Source organism: Bactrocera tryoni, chromosome 1, assembly GCF_016617805.1.
Source record: "Bactrocera tryoni isolate S06 chromosome 1, CSIRO_BtryS06_freeze2, whole genome shotgun sequence".
Taxonomy (NCBI): domain Eukaryota; kingdom Metazoa; phylum Arthropoda; class Insecta; order Diptera; family Tephritidae; genus Bactrocera; species Bactrocera tryoni.
In genome coordinates this window covers 39061015-39076345 of record NC_052499.1, presented here as the reverse complement: position 1 = coordinate 39076345, position 15331 = coordinate 39061015, and the positions used below count along the sequence as shown (strand labels likewise).

Here is a 15331-nt window from a genome sequence, read left to right as displayed (position 1 = left end):
CGGAAGCTCACTAGTTTTGTGGAAGTAGTTGAAAGAATAAACAACTTGTGGCATGGAAACAGTAACAATAATTATACAAATCAGGTTTCAGACTTCATCTCGCGCTCGAAAATGGCGGAGATCGTACACAAAAGGAAAAAGTAAGTTTCTTCGCATGAAAAGAACATTGTGAATTTTAAATCAGTCGGTAATAAATAATTTAAAGTTTATTTTCGTAAAATTATTAAGTTATTGATAGAATTTGAGGCTGAAACGTGGTATATTGGCAAATATTAGCTTCTCCTTCGAGAATATACAAAAGACCCGTTAAATACTGGCTGGTAAATACGACAAACAGGTGTCCCCTCAAAATATTTTTTTTGTGTATAGCGCCATCTGGCGTTGATAGTTGAAATATTTCTCCCTTAAGTATGTTTTGTTTATTTACGAAATACTGCTTTCTTTGGCTTCTCGTTTAGCAAACAGCTGTTTTCCCACAGGGATGATATCGTGAGTATTAAACTCCAATTGTGACAATTATCGGCTCGTTTGCTGCACTTCAGTTCGCTATTAGACACCGGAGATTATTGTAGGAAATGGTTGGATGCGCACAGTGTTTTTCGGTCGATGCGTGTTTATTTTTTCTTGAATGCCTGGTCTGAGCTATCTGCTAATTAATCGGTTTTCGTAGTGTGTAGAAAAATCGACAGAATTAAAGTGACGTGCGCTCAGTGATATTAAAAAAATCGAATACAAAATAAATGCGGAAATTGGAAAAGTGCGTGCGAGTTTAGAAAAAATATTTGTTTTTGTAGTGTAATACAAAAAAGTTGAAATATCTTTGCGTGATTTTAATGAATGTCTAGTGAAAAGAATAAGCGAAAGGAAGCTTGAGCAAAAATATATTTGAAAGAGTAAGCTAAAGAGAGAATCGTAATCTTAAAAGCTGCTCGAAAAAAGATATGAAAACGTAATGCGTTAAGTGGTATAACCAAATAAGAGTGCAGAATAGCAATGAAGAAGCTGAGTGGAGTAGTGATAAAAAATACGAAAAATAAACAAAACGTGGATGTTTGTATGTTTTATTCGCGGTGCTTGAATGTGCTTTCATTGTAGTGGTGGAATATATATAGTGTAGAAAAAAAACAAATAAATAAAAAAAGTTGGAATTTTGGAAAACAATTTAAAATGATAACAACTATTAATTGTTGTGGCAAACAAAGCGTGCGAAGTTTGTGTGTAACAGTGTGCGCATAAAGTTGCAAATGTCAACAACTAAGCAAATAAACAAAACAAAGAGAATATAAACAATCATAACGGCTTTTGCTCACCCGCCACCCCCTTGTTAGCAGTGTTGAGAAAATTAATATATTTAGTGGCACACCCTCAGCGACGCTGCATTTGCAAATCCATATTTAATGCAAGGAACTTTAAAAATTCTTCTTTTACCAACTCGACATACTAGCAATCGTATGTGTGTGTGCACATGTATGCAGACGCGCCCCTATATTGACCTGTGATTTCCGTCTACGTCTGGGAAACATAAACATATGTGAATAGATAACAAAAAGAAAAGCAGTGTGGACTTGAGAAAAAGGGGTTGGCACCTACAAATACGTCCGCCCAAGCAAGCTCCATAGGCTGAATTCGTTCGTTCGTGCGAAGTGTGATGTCACCACATCTGCTTGCATTGACTACTAATCCACTGCAGACGCTACTGCTACCAACAACACTAACAACAAGCACGTTTTACATAGGCCTTGCATCATCATTGCCGACTGCATTCCCAACACTTTGTTTGGTTGCCTCGACTCTTTAGCTTGCTGTTCTTGTGAAGTATCTGCTGCTCGCCAACCGCGTGTTACGCATTAGCCCCAAATCCCTAAGGCCCCGTTAACGCATTCCCCCCATCTAATCCGAACACATATGCATACGTAAACATTGCCATACACAGAACGAGCAACTTGCAGACACACTCGGGTACTTGTCGTCTTGTGGCATATTAATTGCATTGCCATCTGCCTCCCGCCGCCTCTCAACTTGTCAACGGACCTCTTTCGCACAGCTGTGCTGTTAAGTATTTCTACTGCTGAGAAATGTCACGACGGTTTTTATCGCGCCACCACCTAACAGCGCTCGGCAAGCTCCTACTGCTGGTCACCATATGTTGGCAGGCAGCATGTGCCAACGCGAGCGAAAATGCACAAACCAAAGGTAAGTGGCGATTACTTTATTAATTTCCAAAGTAAGTGGAGATGACTTTTAATAGAGTGCTAAAAAAATTACTTCTGTGAGCTAAAGTGAGAGTTTATTTCGGTTATAATGTTAATATTTGGGTTCGGCGAATAAAACTAAAAAACAAAATATTGCATACATAAATTCCATAAAGTTAGGTTATTGTTAGTCATAAATTTAATAAAAACACTGGATATTCATAATTATTCATTCTTTTATGTATTGTTATTTCGTGTAATGTTAGTGAAGATAAATTTATCCAAATGTCAAAGTGACTTATCACAACCTGTTTTAGTTTGGCCTTGAAAGCTGTGCAAATACTTGGCTGCTCAATACACACACTTGTATCTATGTATGTATGTATGTATGTTTTTGAATACACACATAATCTTACACCTGATTCACCGCATAATCTATAAAAGTATAAGAACTATAAAAAATATGGCGGTATCAAAGTATTAGATTGTTTATTTACTTTTATATTGATACCGTAATCAAGTTTTTTCGTTATCAGCCATTACGATTAAATAGAAAATACTTGATAATTTATTAAAAAAAAAAACAAATAAACATTTATATTGTTATTAAGTCGTGTAAACACATTTGTATTCCTTTGGTTTTCTGACTTTTTATTAGAAAGCTACAGGTAAAATATATAATTGTCTTCCAAAACTGACCATTCCTAAAACCAAATATTTTATAAAGCATATTACCACCATGAAAAACAGGCGTTTTAGAGGAATGTAGTTTTGTGAGTATTTCTTATAGCAAAAATTACCAAACCGTACCCCCATCGTCTTAGTAGATATTAATGCCTGAAAGGTTAAGGGGTCACATGGGTTTCCTCGGGTAACAAACAGCCTTCATTCACCAATTTTTTCTCATATAAAAAATAAAATATTTTATTAGAATTTTCCTCATATAAAAAATAAAATATTTTATTAGAATTTTTTATTGTTACAAAATAGCAATTTTCGGTCATGGCGACGCCATTTCCGGTGACCCCTCGGAAAAAAACGCGCCCGCGATTACAGGATCATCTAAAGTGAAAAATACGTGTTTTAGTTAAAACCTTAACTAAGAAATTAGACGAAGGAAAAAACTGAAAACTGGATTTTTGGCAGACATTCTTGCAAAAAAAAAAATGAAATTTAAAATTTTTTTGTTTTCAAATAGTTGTAATCGTAAAGATTTGCTTAAAATTTCGTGGAGATCGGTTAAGTAATTCTTGAGAAATCTTGCCATCCGACTTGAAAAACGCTGTTTCGAAAAAAACGCGTTTAAAGACGGCGCGCTTAGCCTAGCTAGCGTTCTCAAGACTGTATCTCCGAAAAATTTTTTTTTTAAAACCCGTAAGCCCATATAACCCTTTAAGCACATATAAATTAAATATTTCTATAGTTTTAAAGCTCTAATTGTTCAAAACGTTTTACGGGGTTATTATGAGATGTTATATCTCGTTAACTTCTTCATCACAATATTCTGATTACTGAATTACTTACCTCTAGGTTCTTCGCTCAATTCCATGATATTTCTATAAACTAATAATATGCCCATCGAAATTGAGCTCTTTCTGGAAATTTATCATTTATTGTTTGTGATGTACTGTTGTACAAACATCTATTATCTACTAAAGTTAGAAGATTTTCGTTTATTGAATACAAAAAATATTTTAATTTCAAGAAATTCTAAAATAAATACCCTGAACATATACCCTGTTTATAAAACAGTTTTTAACACCCGAAAGAAAACTTCGAATATCCTATAATCCTACATTCGCAATGATTCCGCACACAAAATTTGACGTGAAATACAAAATTTGAGACAAATTCTTTGACCGATATTTTTATCCATTGTAAAAATCGCAACCCACTACTGATTTAAGTAGCTGCTGTAAACAAACTGCTTGACAGATCGCGCTCATATTTGGCATAGTAACTAAGGACAGTCCTGCCAACTTATCAAGGAATTTAATTAAAATTTCCGGGTGTTTTTTTGTTATAATATAATGTACATACATATAATAATTGTAAGGAATTTAGCATTCGTGCCATTTGCTCTAAATTTTGCCGAAAATTGAAACATCTGTGTTAGAAAGTTAGCGCACGACTTAAATTTCAAAAATGTTTAGTTTCACAAACACAAAAAATTTTTTTTGCAAATTGTTTTAAATACAGTCGCCACCACCGTGTTGCATTTCATTCACTTAAAGTGGACTTGTAAAGATGTCTGTGGATGTGTGTGTGTGTGCTTAGCATTTCAAATTCCAATCGCAAACAATCGTAAAACAAACTTTCATTGATTGCTACAGTTTCGTTTTGTTGAAATTTCGTTTGTGTTTGTATTTTGCTATTTGCGTTTCGTTTGCACTTGTTTCTAAAAGTTTTGAAATTCTTTAAGCGCGCTTCTTTTTACCTAGCAAATAGTTTAACAGTCACTGCGAAAAATATGCAGGCCTACACACACAAACGGAAGATCAGCGAACTATTATTGTGTGTGCGCGTGTAAGTGAGCGTGAACTACTCTTTTGAAGTGCCGCTCGTTGCACAGTTTCTGCCACGTGCCACTTTATCATAGCTCCATATTTATGTGTGTGGAAGGTTAATTTTGTCGTTTGCCAAAAATTGATTTTTAACTCGATTGGGCGCATGTTTTTCGTACACCAAGGCATCATCAACCAATAAAAATGTACTTTTTTATATCAGTGCGCTCTAGAGACTTTCTAGGTTTTCTTATGTTTCGAAGAAAATTCAAAAATAGACAAGTAAACAAAACGAAGTAACGACAACGCAACAATGGGCGCTTGAATAGGGTGTATGAAAATATTTATTTCTTTCTGCCTTCGGAGCTCGCTTATTTTAGTCTCTTTTCTGCATTAGTTTCGCATTACTGCTTATTTCGCTTTTGTTATTTTGATCTTTTGATTGACCATTATTCAACACTCGTCCATTGCCAATATTTCTGCATATTTTTTCTGCCTCTGTTGAGAGCGCTTTCGCTTTCAGCTTCACAATCAATACAATTCATACTACACTTGTACAATAATTACCGGTCCATTTGCGCTGTTGTTGTTGTTACATGCGCTGAAAGAAATTAGAAAGTATCTCCTCTGCTTAAAACATTCAATTAATTACATGCCTGCGAATAATCACTTTTAAACGAATATTTCTCTGCTGGTGCCCGCTTGGTGCAGAGCGAAAAATAAAATGAAAGAAAATACGGTGTAAAATTTGCAGTAAAACTGAAAGTTGGTGGAAAGGCGTGAAATTGAAATTTTTAAGAAAAGGTGTAAGTGGAATATTTTGAAGTAGATTTATACTAACGTTGACACATATGTACATATACATACATACATATATACATAGTATGTATTACTCTTCTGTTTTTGTTTTTGTGAAAAAATCGGCTAAAAATTATTAACAAATTTTAAAGCATCACAACAAAATAAATAAAAAAAATAAGACAACGAAGTCGTTATGCCGGCGAAAATGTCTCAAGTTAGAAATACTTTCGAAAATTTGTAGTTGATACGAAGCTTTGTTTTAACCGTTTAAGTTGGGTCTGTTGGGCCTGCTGTCAATATAATTTTTTTTATTGTATTCCATTTTAAAAAGTGCAATGCGTCCAATATACAAGTATGTATATATGTATGTATATCATGCTAGCATTCTACCAGCACCTCTATTGCTTCTTACGCTCTCAATTTGTGCGGTTTTCTGCTAGTTTTTTGTGTTAAGAAATGCTTTTCCTGCAGAAACTTTGCTAGTGATAGTTGGCCCGAGGAGTTACATGGGTTTTTCAAGTGGATTCGAGTAGATAATAGTTTCGTAGATACAGTCTTGAGAACTTGTGCGCTCGTGGCTAGCTAGGCTAAGTGCGCCGTCTTTAAGCGTGTTTTTCTCGAAATTGTGTTTTTGGAGTCGGTTGGCAAGATTTCTCGAGAACTACTTAACCGATCTTCATGAAATTTCACACAGGTCTTTGAGATACAATTCGTAAAGACTGGACAAAGGATTTTTTTCGATTTCAACTATTTTTATTTTTTTGTATAAATGTCTGCCAAAAATCCAATTCTCAGTTTTTTTGCTTCGTTCAAGTTCTAATTTAAAGTTTTAACTAAACACACATATTTTTCACTTTAGTCAAACCTGTAAGGAGTTATCCTGCCAAGGCGGGCAAGGAGGGGTCACCGGAAATGGCGTCACAATGGCGGAGTTCAAAATATATATTTTTTTTTTTAAGTTCTTTATTTATAGAGTATGTTTGTAACAATAAAAAATATTTAAATTTTTATATGAGAAAAAATTGTTGAAAAGAGGCTGTTTTTTATCCGTGTAATCCCATGTAATCCCTTAGGAAACCAACTTATAATTGACAGTTTCACAGCTGATTTTGGCATTATGAGTTAAAATACTTTCGATAATTTGCTGTTTATTGGCTATCGACACAACCTTACACTTATATCATCGTGTGCTTTTTGAAGGCAGCGGTTAATTCAGCCATGACTATGTTTGCAGTATAAAGAATACTAATAATTCCAAGCCAACCTCGCCACATGAAGCGAAAATATGCAGACGAAAGCTAAATTAATTTATTAATAATTTAAGCGTATCAAAATTTAATTAGACACAATTGCAGCGGATGCGCATAAGAGGCTATATGTATATGCATATACTACATACATACCATGTAAATGTATAGTTAGGTATAAACTAACAATCATAACTATGTTCACATAACCAACTCAACCACCTAATCTGTATTTATACTAAATAATAATGATTTATAATTCTTCATGTAATAGAAAGACATAACTGCAAATATTTGCCTTGGCGTTTAGTCATCATTTTGGCCAACTTTCCAAGCCAACATGCAAAAGCAATATTTTTGTTGCAACTACAACCGCTGCCAAGTTGGGTTGGTGCAACAATAACATGGCAACAACAAATAACAAAAACCCAAAAACAACAACGCGCTAATAAGGTCAGTTGCCATGTACTACTGGCTTGTTTGGTAGACACATATGAGTGGCATAAGTTAAGACAAAGACAAGCATTATTTGTGTCATTGTTGTAGCTACCGCGTCATTATGCCGCGCAATTACGTGCAATTATGCCAACAACAACAGCGGTGAAGATGTTAGTTCAATGCATTTTACATATCTTTTTAGTAACATTTGCACACACGTCTGCGTTGAAATACATACATATGTATGTCTGTGTACTTGTAAAAAATATGCGATCAATCACCTAAGTAAATATATGTATATTTACACACACATGGACAAAATATGTACATATACATATGCATATACATATACATATGCGAATTTACTTTATATGTATGTACTTGTTCTCCAGTTTCTTTTGCTTTACTTGCGCATTTCTTAAGGCAAAATTGATTTAATGAGACGTTGAAAAGATGATTTAAATACGATAAACACACACATTCACAGCAGAAAATATAATATAAATGTGAATACTTGGTGGCATGTACAAAGTTGTGGATAAAACAAACATATTGATAAAACGCTCCAACTCACAATGACGTAATAAAATATATTGCTATTGTTATTTTTGTTGATAGCGAAAACATAAAATTAATTTACATTTCGAAAAAAACATTAACTTCGGTTGCACCGAAGCTAGAATACCCTTCACAAATAAAAAAGTTTTCATTCAGAACCTGATTTTGATTGTTCAGTTTGTATGGCAGCCATATGCCAAAGTTATCGATATGTAATATTTATTCGGATATTGTAGCCTTGCTTTTGGGGAAATTATTTGGCAAATTGGATGGTTCAGTTATTACAGCTATAAAGTATAAGATGTAAATTAAAAGCGCTTAGTGAGGTTAATATGGTACATATGTACATATGTATGTATGTTGCTATATGCTACAAAGGTTCATAGATAACTTAAGTGATTAATGTGTGGTTTACGCGTACAAACTAACGGACAGCTTTCATTAGACTCGGACAGCAAAGCCTGTAAATATGGAGAGGAGGGTAAATGTGAAGCTTGTCTTAATGAATAATGCTTTGGAATGAATTTCTAAAGTCAAAATGTTGATAAATTTATTAATTGAAATAAAAAATATTATAGCACCCTGTACAAGGTGTCACTGCACTAAGCTCCGCGCTTTTGAGTAAAACACTTTATTATAAAAGAATTTCTTCGAATTATTAGCGTAACAACAATAACAATGGTTAATTCACAGATAAGCCAAAATATGCGAAGTCTTTTTTTGCTTTTGGAAGATTAAAATGTTGCACTGAGCTTTTTGCATTTTGCTCATGCAAAAGCCATGAAGGTTTAGGTCCCAATTACGATATTTCGAAATTCGGTATGGTTTTCAACTCAACCCTTCTAAAAAAAATTTCGTTTGAAGTGTTGTCAAACTAGAGTATAAACAATTTTCTACTGCTAACAAGCAATTGAAGTTAAACATTAATGTATTTATTTAGGAAAAAAGTTTATAAGCTTCAAAAGAGTTTATCTGCAGAACTTTCATTTCCGAACATGGCTGTACAGATTAACTGACTTATGTTTGTTATACCGTTACTAATTATTGAAGCTGGATCTAGTTGTGACCATAAGAAATAATTACTGGAAGCTTGCACACTGGGACTTACTTTATAGGAACATGTGATATACGGTATCTTCAAAATATTTTCGTGGAATTTACACTTTTTATAATTTTTTCCTAAAATTAATGCATGGTAATGGATTATTTGCCAGACCAAGCCTAGGTTTTAGACATCGATCCTACTTTGAAAATTATGCAATCTTTTAAGTTCTGGTTGACCTAAGCAATACTCCTTCTTTCGGTACTTTTTTAACCAGAACTTAAGCGACAGATGTCTGCTGACCAGAAATTGAGCAAACGGACCTTATATTTTTACATAATTCTTCAGAACGTAGTGATTAAAATGATTAAACTGTTGCTGTTTTTAGTACTTTCCCAAATAATTTTGAGGAATTTTGCCGAGTTCTCAGTACTCAAGTATTTGAAATCTGAGTAGTAGTAGTATTAGGGTTTCCGATATTTCTCAAGTTAATTTTTAAATTCAGCAGTGAATTTAACTTTTTGCTCTACACATTTTTTTAATGTAAACAAGCGCTTTATTTTCAGTTTAAATCGTGCTTCAATCATACTCACTATATTTGATGCATGTACATACATATAACCTTAATACGGATTAAATCAATAAGATCTTTTTGTAGAACGAAAAATTGTGTATTGAATAATTTTTTTTCGAAATTGTAGGTTTACTTGCTTACCGCAACAATAATGTTTTATGTTATGTTTAGCATAACACCGTCAGAGTTGCACACCGCTTGACCTGCAAATTAATAAAACTGCACTTCAGCGAACTCAAACAATTTTTTAATAAACGTAAGACTACTAAACGGATGGAGCGATAACATCCGCAACGCAAGAACTTAACACCAACTCGAGTACTAACGATTATGTAAATTTTTCCTCGCAAAGCAAAAGCAAAGGAGAAAGAAGTAACACAAAGTCAATATGCCAACAGCAAAAAGAAAGTCACTGTTCGTAAGCCTTTGGCGCTTAAGTGAGTAAAGTAAGCGTGCTGCTGTAAGGGAGAAGCTATTCTGAAGGCGGGCACTTGGAATTCGCTTAAACGGTAAACAGTGTCAAGCCAGCAAATGCTAAATGTTGCACAGACTATGCAATAGCAAGCAGCTTGTTCAATTATTTTGACCTGACTCAATCAAGTCAAGATTGAGTTGTCGCCGCTGTCATTTACTGTTGCGTTCGCAGTGAGCTGCAAATGCGTGACTTCAGTTCCTTTTGTGAGCATCGGCTCTGCAGCAATTCACATACTTGCCGGACAATAGTGTCACCGTCTTTAATTACTATTTGCTGTTGCTTACAAAGGAAACCCCACTCGCCTCTAAAGCCACATAGCCACTGACTAAACTGTAAAGCTCACTTAATAGCATAAATTATTTGCAGAAATGCGAAGGCGACTATGCTATAGAGTCATAATGTCAATTAATGCAAAACAGTACAAAATGTGTGCATCTACAGAACGTACACTTTAGACCGCTCAGTTAATTGATGCACGCAAAAAAGCGGCTTTAGTTCAACTAATTTTATTGTTATGATAACGAAACTTGATTCTAGAACTGAACTTTGGAGACCCCGATCGTCAACTAAGCCGCAAGAAACAGGCGAGTTGATCAAGCTGGTGGCAAAGAGAGATGTATGGGTTTCTCAGACAGGTATAACATATCACTATGTGTATTAATCCAGTCATCCAGAAAGTAACTGTTCGAAAATTATTCTCAATTGTTTTCGAAAGTGAGGAAAAAGTAATAAGAAAGTGGTTACCGTTGTAAGAAACCAAACTATACCAAACTACCACAATTTATTTATCAAAATATCAGCTCATTTTCTCGTCAGTTTTCAATGCGGTACAGTCATTAATGGTCTACTCGTGTTAGGGCCGTTGAATTGTAATTATAACAGATTCAGCCTTTTCTTCGCATATCATACCCTATATAGAATGATTGTACCCTACAATTTTGAGTTGCAGACATCATTTCCTCTTTTTCAAATATACCAATAGATTCGAAGCCATTCCAGCTTTTCAGTACAAAACAGACTTAACTTTGATCACAACAGAGCCAAATTTTTGGTACACGAAACGCACGAAACGTAAACTAGATGATTTTGGAATTGAAAATACTACTTTATTGACCTAAACTATCGTCTCCGTAGCAAGAGGGACCACAGAAGCTTGAATGAAATAAATATTTGTTTACAGCAGCTTTCAGTCTTATGAGATGCATGAAAGAGGAGTCTCTTATGTAAGTGTTTGGTCTTAATATTTTCTGATATTTGTGCAGATCATTAAAAGCGTTATACCCACAAATGCCAAGAAAAACTGTCTACCTTTCACCTCGGAATATTGTGTTCTTAAAAAGCGCCTGTCCGCCATCGTGTGTGCATGCATAAGTATGTACTTGGGCTCTTCTGTAATCTCTTCCTAGTATTCACTGGTCACAAATGGCCACTCAATCAAGCGCGATGACAAGGCGTAAGAACTTTCTCATCGCACGCTTGACTGACCGACCAAAGAAGCGCAAGCAAAGCGAGGCGGCCATGAGGCGTACACCACTTCTCTCGTTGCATTGCTTGACCGTTTAGTGTCCCGCGGTATAAGCCGCAGTAATATTGATTATCATTACTTTAATGGTCTTTACTCGTGCGTTGGGTATATGACGTATGATGTTGCATATCTATATCGTATGTCGATGTGTACGCGCGTTGCATTAATATTCGATGAAATTGATTAATCAATGACTCTTGTACACTTACCGAAAAGTGTTGTGCTGAGAACATGAACAGTTGATAGAGAGTGCGACAGTGGATGGAGACAGTAAATTCAATCATGAAATTCGATGTTTATGGCCCTGCATTTTAATCAACTGAAGATCGATTCGTGAGTGTGCGATTGTATCAGCACAGGCCGCAGGATGAACGCAGAGATATTTCCAAACTAAAATGACATAGCAAAATATGAGTTTGAAAAGCAAGAAAAAAATAATATTTTCAGATTATTTTAAGGCAAGAGACGGTAAATAGTACAAAAAACGGAAGTTCGGTTGCACCGAAGTTAGAATACCCTTCATAAGTTCACGATTTCTGACAAGAACTTGTTTCTGATCGATCAGTTAGTATGACAGCTACATACATATGTGCTATGGTAGTCCGATCTCAACAATTTTGGAGCTTGTACTACTGTCTTGGAAAATAATTCATGCTAAACTACGTGGAGATACCTTGTCAAGAAAGTTTTTCATACGGAAACTTGAGTTTGATAGTTCAGTTTGTATGGCAGTTATACAATTAGTGGCTGAATATCTGACAAATGAGCAGCTTCTTGGAGAAAAAGGACGTTCGCAAAATTTCAGATCGATTTCTCAAGAACTGACGGACTATTTTGCGTACGGCCAAGATTAAGTCGGCTTACCTTGTCATATAAATTGTAAAGGGTCTCCGACGTTTGCTTCTGAACAAACTTAATATACCCTATTCAGATTATTAATATATCTGGCCTTGTCTTATGAGAAGTAACACTATATTTTTTCGGCTTGTTCACCACCAATAAAGTATTATTATGTAGAAATTTGAGGTTAATTCGAAACTATTATCGTACCAAAATACTTTGAACTTATTACAGTACAAAATTCAGTACCTATAGTTTCGAAGAGCTGTCGAGCGTTTCAAGAACCTACTTTCAGTAAAGTACTAAGTATTTCTAATCACTTAAACCGAGTATTTTTTTTTCAAAATTAACGCCTCAAAAATTGCTGCTCAATGCCCTCATGCACCTAGTAGTATGTAATATATAGAGGTTTGTGTGGGAATGAAATCGAATGCGCTATGTCTTCCGAAATGAAAATAGTTCAATGGATTGAAAAGAAACAATTGTGGCGCAGTGTAAGTATGTTCAGCGTGTGTATTTCATTAATACGATCTTTATATGTTATGTACTATACGTATGAATGTATGGAAGTATGAGTGTGTGTGAGAATTGGTGTAAGTACGCTTGCCTGGTTTTTGTTAACTCAACGCATGATGCACTTCAAGTGAAGAAAAACGCAAAACAAAACATTAAAAGCAAACAAATATGAAATTGTTAACGCATACACCAAACACACACACACGCAAGCCTGCCACATACTTAAAATAAAGTGTACGCGGCGAGTAATTCTTGCCGTATCGTCTTCCTATTGTAGTAAATTTCCTCACAAAATTATTTGTTTTGATTTTCTTAAAAAGTCATTCAAGAGCGGCGAGTCGCAGACAAAATCGATAGCTCCAAAACGGAGAATGAAATTGAATATAAGTAGTAAATATAAAGTATGTATGCATGCGCCGGAGACTCGGCTACGCGTATGTGTCTGTGGCGAGCGTCAATTGGAACGCGTGATAATGGATCACTGCGAGCGATGGAGAGATGCAGCGGCGCCTGTGCATGCAACTAATTTGTTAATGCTGCCTCAAGCGTTCTTTTTATACCCTGAACAGGGTATAATCTGTATGTCGAGCTGAGTCGATTTAGATATGTCCGTCTGTCTGTCCGTCTGTCTGTCTGTATACATATATACGAACTAGTCCCTCAGTTTTTAAGATACCGTTTTGAAATTTTGCAAACGTCATTTTCTCTTCAAGAAGCTGCTCATTTGTCGGAACGGCCGATATCGGGCCACTATAACATATAGCTGCCATACAAACTGAACGATCGGAATCAAATGCTTGTATGGACAACTTTCACATTTGACAAGATATATTCACGAAATTTGGTATATGTTACTTTCTAAGGCAACAATGTAATCTCCGAAGAAATTGATCAGATCGGTTGACTATAGCATATAGCTGCCATACAAACTGAACACATAGTTACTAAAAGAAATGCACCTGTGAAGGGTATATTAGCTTCGGTGCAGCCGAAGTTAACGTTTTTTCTTGTTTCTTGCTTCAGTAGCTACCATACGCTTGTATGTACATACATATGTATGTAAATATTTATTGGGAGTGACTTTGCCGCATTTGATTACGTTTGTCTGTGCCGCGGCTTGCCAACGCACGCTCCTAAACAAGCGCAGGCAATCACAATGCCACGCCGCCGCACTGTGGCACGGAAATAGGGCAACAGGAAGTGAGTGCCGATGCAGGCAGCACTAAACGCACAGATGCATATGTGACTTGCTAATAAAAGTAATTTTTTACTTAAATTTTAGCTCAATTCTTTTACGATTATTATTTTTTATTATAACCACTTTTTATGAGAGTTTAAGTGCAGGCGAGAGTGTGGGCGCATTCTAATTGTTAATTATCAGCAGCCGTGCGGCGTTGGCTTTTGCAACACAAAACATGCCGACAATTTCATTTTACACATACATACACATTTTAATATAATTAAGCATTCTTAAGCGTGAATTTAAATAATTTTCTTCGCACCTAAGTTCTGCGGCTCATCATCAAAGCAGGCGAAGTAACCACAAGATTGACGTGTCGCCAAATGGATGCGTGCAACACACTCTGTTCACAAAGGCTGGCACTCACATTTCCATTTAGCCGTCCAGCATTACTGCTACGATGATCATTATCATCATCACAAACACACTGCACTCCTTAAATCGTTATGTTTCTTCGTATTATTTTGTGCCTCGGCTTCCTGTCTAGACTCATACTTATGCTTTTGCACCAGGCTGCTGCCGATGATGTCATCCTTGCGCTTTTTCCGTCTGTTGTCGTAGACTTTTCTGTTGTTATAAATTTTATTTGATTTATTATGCAAAACCTACGCTATTTCCCGTTCTTCCTGCTCGGCGTTTCAAACTGAATGAATAGCATTATGATTGGATTGCAAACTTTCATGATTCGGGCGAAGTAGAATGCTCGCGTGTGTAGTTAAAGTTCCATTTCCTCAAGATCCTGACTTCTTGATTTGTGGCTATTGTTAACATGTATCCTGATGGCTAATGCTAGTGAAGCGCTTCTGACTCTTATTATTGGAGAGAGGAGGAAGTATTTACGTAGTTTCATTTTAGTTTACGAACCTCATGGCCGTACTATTGAAAAATATTAAAAAATACAAAGTGCTACGTCTCGAAAAAAAATTTAATTGGAATGCCCTTCATAGTTAAGTGCTGGATCATATGAAAACAAAAAACAAAAATTATGCCATTGAATATTCGCTTTGCTCAGGTAATTCTGGAGGTGTTTTTCGAAATTATAAATTTTGACTTTTTGGAAACACTTTTAATAAACAAAACAATTAATTAATTGTCTATATGAATAAAAAAAATTATTCAGCCTTACCTAGGACCTGGATAAATTACGTAATAGCCTTTAAAATTTCAAAACGATCAGTGATATATTTTTGAATTTATGAGGGACAGCTTCTTCAAAAACGGGAAGTGTGGATAAAACGCTTTGATATCTGAAAATGTAAAACGGTCATAAGACAGGTATAAACGTTGCCATAACTATAATTTTACCAGGATCGACTAGAAATTTAGACACAACGCTCTTGAGATATTATGCATTCATTTAAAATAAAACGAAAATTCAG

At 35.4% G+C, this 15331-nt stretch overlaps 1 protein-coding gene across 1 annotated transcript in view; it reads left to right on the top strand.

Moving 5' to 3' along the window:
- Positions 1-562: 562 nt before the first annotated feature.
- LOC120767214 (disintegrin and metalloproteinase domain-containing protein 12) overlaps positions 563-15331 on the top strand; it is a 118763-nt gene continuing 103994 nt past the window's right edge. The window contains exon 1 of the mRNA XM_040093030.1: positions 563-2193. Within this exon, the coding sequence (XP_039948964.1) occupies positions 2076-2193 (118 nt within the window). The 5' untranslated portion in view covers positions 563-2075. The remainder of the gene's footprint in view (positions 2194-15331) is intronic.